At 40.0% G+C, this 13,770-nt stretch overlaps 2 protein-coding genes across 3 annotated transcripts in view; one reads left to right on the top strand and one right to left on the bottom strand.

Annotated features, from left to right (window-relative positions):
- DDX25 (DEAD-box helicase 25) overlaps positions 1-13,580 on the bottom strand; it is a 37,260-nt gene extending 23,680 nt beyond the window's left edge. For both annotated transcript variants that reach the window (XM_070765525.1, XM_070765526.1), the window contains exons 1-4: positions 13,483-13,580; positions 12,788-12,841; positions 6,688-6,768; positions 2,937-5,684 (exon numbers count right to left, since the gene is read on the bottom strand). In XM_070765525.1, coding sequence (XP_070621626.1) covers positions 2,937-3,092 — 156 coding nt within the window. In that variant the 5' untranslated portion in view covers positions 3,093-5,684; positions 6,688-6,768; positions 12,788-12,841; positions 13,483-13,580. The remainder of the gene's footprint in view (positions 1-2,936; positions 5,685-6,687; positions 6,769-12,787; positions 12,842-13,482) is intronic.
- PUS3 (pseudouridine synthase 3) lies at positions 3,239-10,221 on the top strand. The gene is made up of 5 exons (XM_070765524.1): positions 3,239-3,431; positions 6,925-7,373; positions 8,512-9,068; positions 9,243-9,433; positions 9,766-10,221. Exons 1-5 carry the CDS (start codon positions 3,350-3,352, stop codon positions 10,083-10,085), a joined length of 1,599 nt encoding a protein of 532 aa, XP_070621625.1. The 5' UTR covers positions 3,239-3,349; the 3' UTR covers positions 10,086-10,221.
- Positions 13,581-13,770: the final 190 nt, after the last annotated feature.

The raw sequence follows: 13,770 nt of genomic DNA, 5'->3' as shown, positions 1-13,770 counted from the left end.
CTTTTACCTTCCATTCCTCTATTTCTTCTTTTCTTTCTCCTTCCCACCTTCTTCCCTCCCTCCCTCCCTTCACTCATTCCTCTCTTACTCTCCCCTTTCATAAGTTTCCTTGCTTCCTTCATCTGTTCCTGTCCCTTCCCCCTTTCTTTCTTTCTTTCTTTCTTGCTTGCTTGCTTTCTTGCTCTTTTTCTTTCTCTCTTTTACCTTCCCTTCCTCTATTTCTTCTTTTCTTTCTCCTTCCCACCTTCTTCCCTCCCTCCCTCCCTTCACTCATTCCTCTCTTACTCTCCCCTTTCATAAGTTTCCTTGCTTCCTTCCTCTGTTCCTGTCCCTTCCCTCTTTCCTTCCTTCCTTCCCACCCTCCGTCCATTCATTCACCCATTCCTCTCTTGATTGCTTAAAGCCGGTCCCTGGTGCAAAAAGGGTTGAGGACCTCTGTCCTACAGGATTGGGTGGCAGAGAAGTTGAACATATGTAAATTTAAAAGTTTAAGAAAGTTTACAAGTTAAGTGAAAGAAACTTCATTATTCATTTATATGTACATGTACATTTCTTCATTAAAAACATGTCTTTCTGCATAATTTAGACTAACTTTGTGAGTTTTTTGAGGGCTGGAACCAATTAAAATTATTTACATTAATTCCTATGGGGAAAAGTCGTTCGAGATAAGAGCTGCTTGACTTAAGAGCCCAGGTCCGGAACGAATTAAACTCGTATCTCGAGGTACCACTGTATACACCCAGCGAGAGGTTGCCTTCCGGAGCGTCTGGGCACAGAAAGGCAAAAGGAGGTGCTTCACCCTGGCCGGATCAACTTGGCTTCAGCCAAACTGAGGAGTCACCACAGTGAAGGAAAGGTGCTGGCTACAAAGCGAGTGAGCGAGAGGAGAGGGGAGCCCTTCAGCATGGGAAAGAAGAGGTAGGAGCAGCAGCAGCAGCCACCTTTTGGTCAAAGGAGTGGGAAATTCCCCCTTCTTGCCAGCCTGGGTTTCTCTCTCTGGCGCAGTGCATGGGAGACAGCCTCTATGAGAGGCGCATGCTCCTCCTCGCCACCTCAGAGTCCCTCTTTTTTTTTGGTAAGCCTTAAAGTTTTGGATTTTTTTGATTCCCCTCACCTCATCTTCTTCTTTTGGCAATGACTGTCCTCCTCTTCTTCCTGCTCCTCCTCCCACCCAAATTCCAAGCTTTTATTTCTTCCCTAATGGGTTTGCATGCATGATTTGCTTTTACATTGATTCCTATGGGGAAAAATTGCTTCTACTTACAAACTTTTCTACTTTTCTACCTGGTCACAGAACAAATTAAGTTCTTAAGTAGAGGTACCACTGTATTTCATTATTATTCCCTTTAGTTCCAAGAGCGTTATACTATCAGAATTGGAGTCATGAACCTCTGCAGGGATATTGTGTTAGAAAACAAACATCACAATTGAAAAGAACACCTTTTTTCTTGATTCTTTCATAGTCCACTGGACTTGGGACGCCTATAAATTTAAATAGTTAATCATCCTCCCTTCATATATAGGTTTTGCAATTCGAACCTCCGCTTTTATAATCAAGCCACATCCAATGACTTTTATTTTCAAACTACATTTATCCAGCATTGTTATTAACACTTTTTCTTAATCTAGCACTTGCACTGCTTTGAATTTAGGGTCTTTATGGGCAAGGATGTTGGCATATTGGCCCCAACAGAGAGATGTTGAAGAGCAACACAATAGTGACTTGCCCTAAGAGGCATCAGCCACAGAAGAATTACAGGCAGTCCTTATTGAACTACAGTGTTCCCTTGATTTTTGCAGTTTCGAACTTCGCGAAGTCTATACCATGGGTTTTTTAAAAAATTAATTAAAAATACTTTTTTTCTATACCAGTTTTTCCCGCCCAATGACATCATACATCATTACCAAACTAATAAACTAATATTTTTTGTAAATAAATAACCAAAAAAAATTATTGTTAATAATTATGTTTATAAATATCAGGATCACTAAGTGTCTTATTCAATGGTGAGTACCAATAATAATGGTAAGTAAATGGTTGTTAAGGGAATGAGAAATGGTAATTTAGGGGTTTAAAGTGTTAAGGGATGGCTTGTGATACTGTCCATAGCCAAAAATGGTGTACAGTATTTACTTCCGCATCTCTACTTCGCGGAAATTCGACTTTTGCGGGCAATCTTGGAATGCATCTCCCGCGAAAATCAAGGGAACACTGTACACTAATTATGATCAGCAGCTCCATCATTAGGCAAAGCAGTAGCTAAATGAAACCACTCCGTTTGTGCGACTTCAGCTTTGTTTTACAGACCTGCAAAGGTAATAAATGCAAGGATTGGTTTGAAAGTTGCTTTTTCATCAATTGTAAGGTCTCATAACAGATGTTCAACAAAGGACTACCAGCAATCAATCAGGAGAATGTAATTCAAATGCATGCTATTTTTTTAAAAAAACAATTGCTAAGTAGAGCAAGGCAGAATAAAGTAGAAGAGGCAATGGCAAAAAAAATTGGCAATATAAAGAGTGGAAGAATCCTCATTGGGAATGCTTTAGTGGGAGAAAAAACTACAGAACATTAGGACAATACATCCATAAATGAACAAGTCTTCAATGGAAGACTTATCCATACTTTTTAAATTGCCAATTTGAGCCTCCTTGGATAGAGGCACTATTCCTGCCAGCAATTGAGGCTAAGAATTTAGCCCTTAACCCAGCCAGTAGCTTTTAATCCGCTTTCAGCCCACCAGCAGGGAGGCCCCCAGAAGCAAAAGAGCCTCTGAGCATGTGTAAAGATCGCCTTTCATGCCACTATTATTCAGGAGGCCGCTGAAGGAAGGCTCTGTGTGAGGGGCGGGGGAGGCCAAGGACTAGAGCGAAGTGGGAACTCTCTTATCTGGGCTCCAGGGGGCGAGAAGCCCCGTCCTTCGCCCGGCTCTTACGTTGTGTTCCACAGTTCCAGAGTGCCCCTTGGGCATTATCACCCCACGCCCTATCGCTAAGTTCTTCGGCTTCGCCCACATCTTGCCCTCCGTTTCTGAGGGCGACCAACCAGAACCGCCACAACTGTTAGACGTCGCGGGAACAAACGAGGCCATGCTCGCGGGCGCGACCGCTCAGTATTTATAACCGCTGGACGGGGCGGAGCGACCGCGCTGTTGCTATGGAAATCTCAGAGCGGCGGGGCCTCCTCACGTGCCCCGCCCCGCCGGTCTAGAGATGGCCGAGGCGCCTGTTTTAGGCTGGGTGAGGGAAACGCTGGTAACGTAAACTTCTTGACGTTCTGCAGCAGGCCACGCAGGGGCCGGAAAGACTCCATTTCCCAGAAACCTCCAGTCTGTGTCGGAACAGAAGGATGCACCATTTCCTGTGTGGAAGTTGCCTGTGGAACGGCGCTCTTTGCCTCCAACCCACGTGCGCGTGGAAACCCAGCGGAGGTAGGACTTGGTTCTGGCGCCGGTGTATCCGCACGCCTTCCCAGAATTGATAAGGGATACCCTTGCCCCTAGTGTCTTAGGAGCATCTTTTTTGGGGGTGTGGGGGGTTCATTTAAAGCAGCTTCGACCAACCCCGTGAGCGTCCCATCTTATAACGTTTCTCAAACTAGGCAACTTTCAAGAAACACATCTGGGCTCACCCAAATGCCAGGGCGGTGCGGGCTGGCACATGCGAGGTCGACTGAGCGCAATCAACGGGAATGTTACCACTTATGCAAGTTTGTTGTAGCCGTTTGTTGTAGTATACGCGCAGAGGGGGCACACGCTGCAAAATATGCTTTGTGAAAGGGAGCTTTCCTTACCCAGGTTTGCTAATAGTTATGTGAATTAACAAAAGACTATTTGTAGCAGCTAAGGGCTGAAATGAAGGGCCCTTTGTGTTCTGAGCTTGATCCTTTGCTTTTAAACTTTGCATTATCAAAACTAGGCAATATCACCACATAGCACCGATGACACTTAATTTGGGTAATGAAACCTTTGCAAGAAAACAACCAAGCTCAGAGAGCAGCAAGAACCCTTCATTGTCAGAATTACCTCCCCCCTTTTATCTGAAGTTTGCAAAACATTCCCATTAGAAATTGTTTTTTAGTGTCTTTTTAAAATCCAAGTATTTCAATTCTTGGTTTTGTATTTTTCAGTAGGGCAGCCTACATCAGTTTTCTTAAGATAAAGGCCTCCATATCTAGGAAGTATATTGCTAAAAATCAGTGAAAAAATATCCTGCCATTCTGACATGGATCTGTAAAACAGCACTTTCCTATACGTACTTGTTAACCTCATTCCAGACAAGTTTACTTCTGGTAGCTCTGAATAGCAACTCTGATGTGTGATGAAAAGCAGGAGAAATGAAGTTTGCCCTTGGAAAGAATAAATCATTTCACTTCATAAATTTAATTTAATCTATACATCCAGAAGTTAAAACTTTTTAAAAGTACAGGAATTTAAAGAGGGAATGTGTGTGAAGTATCTTGGGGGTGGGGGGATGGGACGACAACAAGGATCCTTTTTCTAGATTTTGATTCATCTTCTGCCTGCCTTTTTATAAGATAATATTTACATTCAAATAATATGATTGGGTAGCTTTTAAAAAATTTCTGCAAGAAAGTAGGCATTCAGATCCAAGATAGATTTTAAGATTAAATGGGTAGGATTTGGAATTGGAAAGAAATAAAAATAGCTTAGCTGCATATTTGAGGTAGATCCTCAACTGGGATCTACTAAGTTCTTGTTTATGACATTTCAAAGATTCCAGGTTTTTAGGGAGGGTAGACGTTTTTAGGCACTACACCGTTTGCCAAGTCACAGCGTATTCCCCAGCGCAGGGCAGATCTCTTCTTCTCTGTAGGCACCAGATAATTGTTGGGGACATAAGCAGGCTGAGGCTTAGGAGGCAATTCTGACCTGCAGAGCATCTGTTCCCGAATGCTCCAGCGCACATTTTTCCTGGGGTCTTCTCCTGGAAGCCGCAGGGTTTCCCAGTCGTGTTTGTGTTCCAGGTAACGGGCAACCCGATCGGTCTTCATTCTGTTCCGATTGAAGTGCTCCAACTTTGGTAATATGAAAGACTTGGGGTAGCCAGTTAGGATGAAGTCCTCCTCAAAGGACGAAGAGCTGAGGCTCTGGCTTTCTTTTCGGGAACATTGATTCTGGCTATCCTCCGAAGGACTCCAGGAATAGACTGACCCGGGGGAACTCTGGGGCTGGTTTTCCACATTACACTCTTCCTTTTCCTCCTGAGCATTCGGAAGGTACATTCTCTGACTTAAATTCTCATATTCAGGACTGGATTGTTGGACACTTGGATTATTGGATTCTGTCTCACTAGTGATAGATTCATCTGTCACTTGCACTTCTCCATCAGGCGTTCGCCTCAGAACTTTCCTTTTCATCACAGGTTTCTTAGAAACTCTGGAATTCTCGAGGTTGTCTGACTGGAAACTGGATTCGGTCTGACCTTGCCTGATCACCGTTGGAAGCATAGGTCTGGCCACTGAGGCCACCGAGGCTCTCGGGTAGGGGTCCAGCTGTGGGGCCATTTGGAGCTGTCTCGGGCTATCACCATCGCCCTGTTCTGCACACATGCGAATAAAGTCCATGGCAGCTTCTTTGAGCTGTTCTTCCCTGCTCGCAGAGTTCCATTTGTATCGGTTGGGTCGTATCAGGGCTTGCATTGCTTCTCTGTCAGGATAACTTCTGGAAAAGAGATACCAAGCTAGGTTTGTACTGTCTGCTAAGTCATAAATGCATTACAACTCATGCTTATTTATCAACTCCATCTCTATCAGGTCACCTTATTAGTTTAGAAAACTCCATCCTTTGTGCCACATCATGAAGGCTGCTCCTCCCCAGCTCTTCTGGCCAGATAGATTGAAACACATCTACTGCACATCCCAAACCCATTTTTTTCAGGCAAAGGCATTCTTTCCTCTCCCTCTCCTAGAGATGATTTTTGGGGAGTGTTTGAGATAAGGTGGAGGGCAGATTTCAGGGTCACAAAGCAAGATGTCCCTGGGCCTAGACTGAAAATGTAAGTGGAGCATAATAACTCTAAAGGCTTGATAAGTGGCTGCAATTATTCTAAAGAGCAAGGATGAAGTTTATTTATGAAGGAATATATAAGTCTAAGAAGGAATGTACAATGCTCTTTAAGTCCTTTCCCCCCTCCCTCTGTAAACTCTATCAGCATTCCAGTTTTCCTTTAAAATGACTATAGATTTTGCAATACCTACCTATTTTCTAAATAATTACAGTAAAATGATGCACTTTCCAATGAAATCAATTCATGTTTTGTTTTGCTTTTTAAACACCACTTCTCAACAACTTAGAATGGCTTTAAAAAATCTTATTTAATTCAACTTCATACTTTCTGACTTCAACTCTGGGCAATTCACAATATAAAAATAAATAACAAAATATAGGAAAAAGACAACAATAACAAGATAGTAGAACTAGCCAATAAGATAACCCACCAGTCTAACCCATGACTTGGAGAAGGATCAGGTCTTTAAGGCTCTCTGGAAGGCCATTAGGATTGGAACCCCTCAGACTCATTCCAGAAAACCATGACGTGGAAGGAATGCTTTTAGGGTCCTGATGAAATGGTATTGTTTAATTGAAGGTGTGCTCTGGATGCCTTTGAATAAATACTATCAGGAGGCCAACAGGATTTAATTTGATCAAAAATTAGTATGCATACCTGGAAAAAGTATCTTTCGCCCCTCTAGCCAGCTTAGAAATGGAGGATCCAAGTACAAAGGTGGTTTAAAAACAGATTCTTCTGTAAGTGAACAAAAGCAGACACTCAGTTCTCAGTAATGAAATTCGTAAGATCCCAACAAGCTTTCTCTGCAGTTGGCAGGCAAGCTAGTTAATTTTTTCCAGCTGAATAGCTTCTAATAGCAAATAAAGATTGCATTCATTTGGTTATTTACAGGAAGATCCTTTTCCACTGCTATTGCATTTTCATATTGTCAGATTTTAAAAAAAAATAGCATTCCACTAATGGCCAAAGGCACAGAAGAAACAGAAAGGCTACTGAAGAGAATCCAGGAGCTGGAAGAGACAGTGCAAAGGCTAGAAGGCAGGCTCTTGGAAAACAGAAAAAGCCCAGGTGAGGGGAATGGCCTCCCAGCATCAAGAAAGGGGAAGAAACGTTCACAGCGGCCATTCAATTTCAGTGCGTATGGCCAGAGGCACGTGGCACTTAAAATCGCCTACCTGGGATGGGAATATCAGGGCTTTGCCAGCCAGGAGAACACCAACAATACAATAGAAGAGAAACTGTTTGAAGCTCTGGGAAAAACTCGCTTGGTGGTCAACAGACAGACTTCTAATTATCATCGCTGTGGACGCACGGACAAGGGAGTCAGTGCTTTTGGACAAGTAAGTCTAATACCTAATTTGCATTAAAATGAGGATGGGGTGTCACAAAGAACATGTGTTATTGCAACTAATAATGCCCCATTCCCCCCAAAGTATTTAAAAGGCTATATTAGTCGATTGTGAAAACTGATTAGTGAATTTCATTAACAATCTCTCCTGTAATGTAAGTGTATAATAGCACCTTTTCCAACTAATAAATATTAGGACATAAACTTTTGTGAGGTGCAGCTCACTTGATCATATTTACCTGATAACAATTTACAAATGTTAATAAACTTTTTCCTACAACCCATATATTTTAAAGTGTTTTGTTAGATTTGAGCAATTGCCCATCTTATAAGCTGATATTTAGTCAACTGCACAATAAGTTAGAACTCAGTAATTTTGCTATGTAGCATGATGACTGGACAGTTATAAAACTCTGAACATAAGAACATTAACTACTGATTTATTATTAATGCATTACAATGGTTTAAATTATAACATTTGTAAATAATCAGAAAAGACATCTATTATAAAATTAGAAGATGAGCCGGAGAATCAATCTGCAACTGATGACAAGCTACTATTTCTGCGAAAAAGATTTAGCTATTTAGAAAATTTATCCATTATTACAAGTAACAATTTTTTTTAAACAACTGGGATCGAGTTCCAAGGAAAAATTACTCCAAAACCTTTATGTAGTGAAATGCTTTAATGGATTGTGGGAAAATGTTGTTATACATAAAAATATTTGTTAAATGCAAAAGCACTTTACATTGTTTGTGAAATGGTGTCATTTCAGTTACAGTAATTGAAGACCAAAATGTACTACATGCCTAACACCATTTTGCCATGGAAATGTAATGCAGAATCTGTTGTATGAAGCTCCACTAAATCAAAATTCATTCTATTGCAATCCCAGTAATAATGGTATTTCAGCATTCAAGTTCTGATTATATTTTATTGCCACAAGAGGTATTTCAGAAAATATTAGAAATAAACAGGAAAATTATGAAAACATCAGCATATCAAAAAATTATACCACAGCCACTTAGCTAGAAGCTCTTTATCACTGGATAAACAGGAAAATTGTTAATAATAGTTCAACAGAAAAGAAATGTGTACCTAATTCTAGAATCACAACTTTTTTTTTTAGGTGATCTCTTTGGATCTCCGGTCAAATCTTTCAGAGAATAAATCTGGGGTTGTTTACACAGAAGGCAAATGTAATACTTCAGAGGAAATCCACTACACCCATATTTTGAATCAGGTACTTCCTCCTGACATAAGAGTATTGGCATGGGCCCCTGTAGATTCTAGCTTCAGTGCTAGATTTAGTTGCCTGAAGAGGACCTATCGCTATTTCTTCCCCCGTGCTGATCTAGATGTCGCTCTTATGAATACAGCAGCTCAAAGATTTATAGGGACCCATGATTTTCGTAATCTCTGCAAAATGGACGTAGCCAATGGTGTGACCAACTTTCAGAGGACAATCCTGATTGCAGAAGTGAAGCTTGCAGATCAAGAAAAGAAAGTAGAAGAACTAAACCCTTTCCAAATATATGCATTTGAAGTAACAGGCCAAGCATTCCTCTATCACCAAGTCCGCTGCATGATGGCCATTCTCTTCCTGATTGGACAAAGGATGGAGAAGCCAGACATTATTGATGAACTGTTTGATATAGAAACTAACCCTAGGAAACCACAATACAGGTAGGAATTCCTGAAAGCATGCACACTGTATTGGCAATGGCTCTCTAAATTTGAGTTTGCCCTTTTAAAATTATGTTTTATCATTTTGATCTGTTATCAAGAGATATAACATTTTCAAAGCAATGTGCACTCTGTTGGAATTACCTGATTTGTACTAATTTGATTATCTTGCAGCATGGCAGTGGAATTTCCTTTAGTTTTATATGACTGTGAGTTTGAAAACATCCAGTGGATCTATGATCACCAAGTCCAGGAATTTAATGTAACACGCTTTCAGCAGCTTTGGACGAACCACGCTATTAAAACTCAGATGCTGTACAGCATGTTATGGGGCCTGGATTTTGCAAAGATACCTACAGAGCCGGGTAGGAAGAATGATATTTTTCAAAACTTTATTCAAATGAACGTTCAATTTACCATGTGTTAGACTGCTATGTAAAATTCAATTTGTCATTTTATATACAATATAACTAATTTCATATTTAATGAGCATTTTGTTTTTAAAGAACTATTTCCTTTTGCTTAACATGTGTTAAACAAAATATGTTATTTGTTTAATATATCTAGCAATGTTGTTAGTTAGAGTGGTTCTATCAAGTTCCAATATATTTAGAACTGCTTCAAAAGGCAGAAGCAATTAGTAAATTAAACACTATGATTTTTTTTTGTTCTGATGATGACTAATTGTTGATTACAGCTTCAAGCAACAGCACAACAATACTCTGGAGAGAAGTAACACCACCAGTCCACAACCAGATTAGTGCTTTAATTGAGGGAGTGAAAGCCCGCAATTACAAACCATTAATGGATCGCCCCAAATGTGAAGGTCTAGAATCTCGTATCAGTCATTTTATGCGCAGAGGACGCATTAAACAACCAAATTTGAAAAAAACAAAGCACCTTGAAAGAAAATTGGATGGGCAAATGGAAATTAAAAGCAGCCCAGTGGATTCTATTCAGTTGGACCAGGAAATTCCAGAACAAGCTGCAAAAAGGATATGTACTAGTACAGATTGAAGTTTCTTGCTATCTAAACAAATTATGTTGGAATTATCTATTATAGACATCTAAAGTTACAATGGTAAATAATTAGATTACATAGACTTACAGACATTCCCTTTAACCTTCGAAAAATAAACATGTTATTATATAACTGATGGGCAGATATCTAATTTTTTTTTTAAACCTGAAGCACATCTTAATATTATTATGCAATTTTGGTTTATGCGGAGATTCTAATACTTAAACAGTTGTAAATAAGTTTATAATAATTATACTTGCCAAAGGCGTAATTCAGGAAATATGGGGAAAGCTAGATAGGTAGGTACAGCTTACAAAGGAATTGTATTTTAATAGTTTCATTTTCTCTATAAAATACCCTAGCGAGTTATGCAAATTTCTCAGTCCTTGACAGTTTTCTCATATTTTTTTAAAAACTTTTTTTTTTCTAATTTTAAACATTTGGTAAATTCATGAGAATCATTCTTTAATAGAGGGTAAAATATCAGGTTAGAAATTAGGGGATTATGAGTTCTAGTTATTTTTTGGGCACAAGACAACTGGATAAGTCTTCTTATCTCAGTTTTAGGAAGGACACAATGGCAAACTATTTCTGAAAAACCTTGCCAAGATAGGGTTTGTCCAAGTTTCCCAAGAATCGGACATCATTAAACAGAAAAAAATGCACTGTGGGGAAATTCTGGCTATGGTTACATTGTCTCCCATGACATCCCTGAGGATGCCTTTCCTATTAAAAACCATGATTTAACCCAAAAAAGTTAAGTGCAGTGGGAGCTTTAGTAGATCATCTGGTTGCGTCAAGTTTACAGAATATCATATAAAATATTAAAATATTCACCTGTTTAAATGTACAAAAATCAGTGGACATAGACATAAAAACATGCATTTACTAAACCGTCAAATCCTAAGCTTAGTTCATACATTTTGCTAAGTCAGGATATAGCTTCTTCTTAGTATAACAAGTGACTATTCAGTCATTGCGGATTGCAAATTATGGCATACAAATTACCGTATTTTTCAGACTAGAAAACACGCTGATGTGTAAGATGCACCAAGATTTCAAAAAGTAAGGGGCAAAATGTTTGTGCCTGCCCCTAGGAGCACTCTGCACATTTGCCAAATCCGTTGCGCACTCCATTTTTGCGCAAAAAAATGTTGGCATCATTGCCCTCCTCCAGCACCCAGGAGCACTCTAAAGACTTCCCAGAATCTCTCTGTCCATCCATTTTCATGTGGGACAGGGTTTCAGGAGGCAAAAAAAATGGCTGTACTGTATTTGGTGTATAAGACACACCAACATACCCTCTTTTAAGGAAGAAAAAGTACCTCTTATACTCTGAAAAATACAGTAGTGCATGATCAACATGGTACAGTGGTACCTCGACATGAATAATTAAATTCATACCACTCGGGTGGTTCCAGACCCGAGCTCGTAAGTCGATCAACTCATATCTCGTTTCCCCATATGAATTAATGTAAATAATTCTAATTGGTTCCAGCCCTCAAAAAAGTCACAAAGTTAGTCTAAATTATGAAAAAAGACATGTTTTTAATTAATAAATGTACATGCAAAATGTATAAATGAACAATAAAGTAAATAATTAAAAGAGAATGTACAAAATTCAATAAGAAAATGTATAAAACACGGTACAGTAACCATTCTTTGGCGACAGACAAGTGCGGCTGTAAAAAAATACACTTTCTTAACTTGTAAACTTTCTTAAACTTTAAAATTTCTTAACTTTAAACTTAACTTACGCTCTAAACACTGACACGACCTAGATGAGACTTTGTTTTTCGCGCCAAGATAACCGGAAGCAAGGAGATTCTTGCGCCAACTAGCGGAAGCTCGGCTCGTATCCCGAATTTCAGCTCGGGTGTTGAACAGAAATTTCGCTCGCGTCGCGGCTCGTAACTTGCAATAGTCGCATGTGGAGCAGCTCGTATCTAGAGGTACCACTGTATTTATGGCACCTGAAATAGTTTATATGGCTATACAATAATAGGCTGCAAGTTTCCTTTTGAGATTGTACAAAATTAGTTAAAAATAAACAACCACAGAGATGGGACACGCAGCATATCAGGAGTGATTACATTTAGAATAGTTTAAAAGGTTATTTATAAACTGATATTTTGTTATACTGTACTATATTAATTTATTTGAATATTTTTCTTAGTTTTTATTAAATGTAGTCTTTGAGCTGCCTGGAGTCACCATGGTTGAATAGGTGGCAATATAAATTAAACAAAGCCAACTTGGGTTGTTCAACACAGTAGTTAAATAGTGTAATTTTATGTAATTTGTAATTTATAAATCTAGCCCCTTCAGAAAGCTTTTACATCTGTGATTAGGCTCAATAAGTAATTTTCCTACACCATTACTTTGTTTAAAACACTAAGCCAAAATTGGCTTCTGGTTTTGTGACTTAACATAATGTGTAAACTAAACAATGTAATCACTGTACCAAGATTTAGCATATATTTTTACCCAAGCAAGTCAATGATGGGTTATTTAATCAGTAAACCACGATTTAGAATGTTTATGACTACAGGTTTCATATAATTACCATAGTTAAATAGGGAAAGTATGCAGTCTTCAAATGTAGTAACTATATCCCTAACTGCAAACAGTAATTAACTTCTTCATGTGACAAAACTAATGTCATTTTGGTTACAAGAATTAAAGAGGGCTGTCATACCTGTAATAGCTTCTACCAAGTAATACTGCTTCAAAATGTTCTTCATGAATTTGCCTGGGAGAGAATCATCAACATAATAAATACCGGTATTAAAACCTGCACTAATTGTGGGTAGTAACAAATGGAAAAAAATATGTATACAGAAACAGATTTTGCTAATGTTTATAGCCAAAACGTTGTGAGTTTCAAATTCTAGCCCACGCCGAATCGATTTCGGTCTAATTCTCTGATCCACCTCTATCAAGCCGCCGCTTCGAATAAAATTATTTCAAAATAATAAATAAATAAATCAAAACTTTTTCAGGCAGTCTTCAGCAGCCCTTCTCCACTTTTTATTAACACCGGAGGCAGCGACGGAAACTCCCATCCGAATTGGGCTTCTGAGGCGGCGAATGTGTAACTTTCCCATTCACAAAAGGGATTTAAAGCGACTTTTCTCAACCTCGCCCACTTCGTGGGGACTTCAACTCCCAGAACGCCCCCAGTCAGCATGCTGAGGGTTGAAGTCCACCCTTGAAAAACGACTAAACTCTTCAGAAAGTCTCGTTCTTTTCTCCTCAGCCTCGCGCTTGCCTCGCTCCCCCTTCTTCTAACCGGCTCCGAATCCAATGGCCTCTCTCCCAACCTTCCTTCCCGAACGTGCTGAGCCGCGCGACGCTTCCCTAGCTTCCCCGGACCGGTCCCGCCACGAGTACCTGGCCGCCGCCGCGCCCGCGCCGCCTTCCTGCCTGCCCGATAAAACCGTTAAAAGCCGCTCAACTGCCGTTCTTGAAACCCAAAGAAAACAAGACCCACCTCGCTCGCCGGCGCGCGTTGCTATTGGCTGCGAGGGCTCCGCTCCTTTCTTTCTCATTGGCCTGTCCACCTTTGCTCCGCCCCTCCGGGTAGGTGATTGGGCGGGGAGAGACGGCATAGAGCATCGGATCTACGTCTCATTGGAAGGAGAGGAATCTTCTCCCGAACGCCGCGATTGGTGGCCCTTC

This window comes from Erythrolamprus reginae, chromosome 12 (genome assembly GCF_031021105.1).
Source record: "Erythrolamprus reginae isolate rEryReg1 chromosome 12, rEryReg1.hap1, whole genome shotgun sequence".
Lineage (NCBI taxonomy): Eukaryota > Metazoa > Chordata > Lepidosauria > Squamata > Dipsadidae > Erythrolamprus > Erythrolamprus reginae.
This window is presented reverse-complemented; position numbering and strand designations above follow the sequence as displayed.

Excerpts from the sequence above, each read along its gene's own strand:
- PUS3 (XM_070765524.1), top strand. The coding sequence starts at position 3,350 with ATGCACCATTTCCTGTGTGGAAGTTGCCTGTGGAACGGCGCTCTTTGC. Across the intron at positions 3,432-6,924 it reads CGCGTGGAAACCCAGCGGAG|GAAGATCCTTTTCCACTGCT; the intron begins GTAGGACTTGGT and ends GGTTATTTACAG. Across the intron at positions 9,069-9,242 it reads CCTAGGAAACCACAATACAG|CATGGCAGTGGAATTTCCTT; the intron begins GTAGGAATTCCT and ends ATTATCTTGCAG.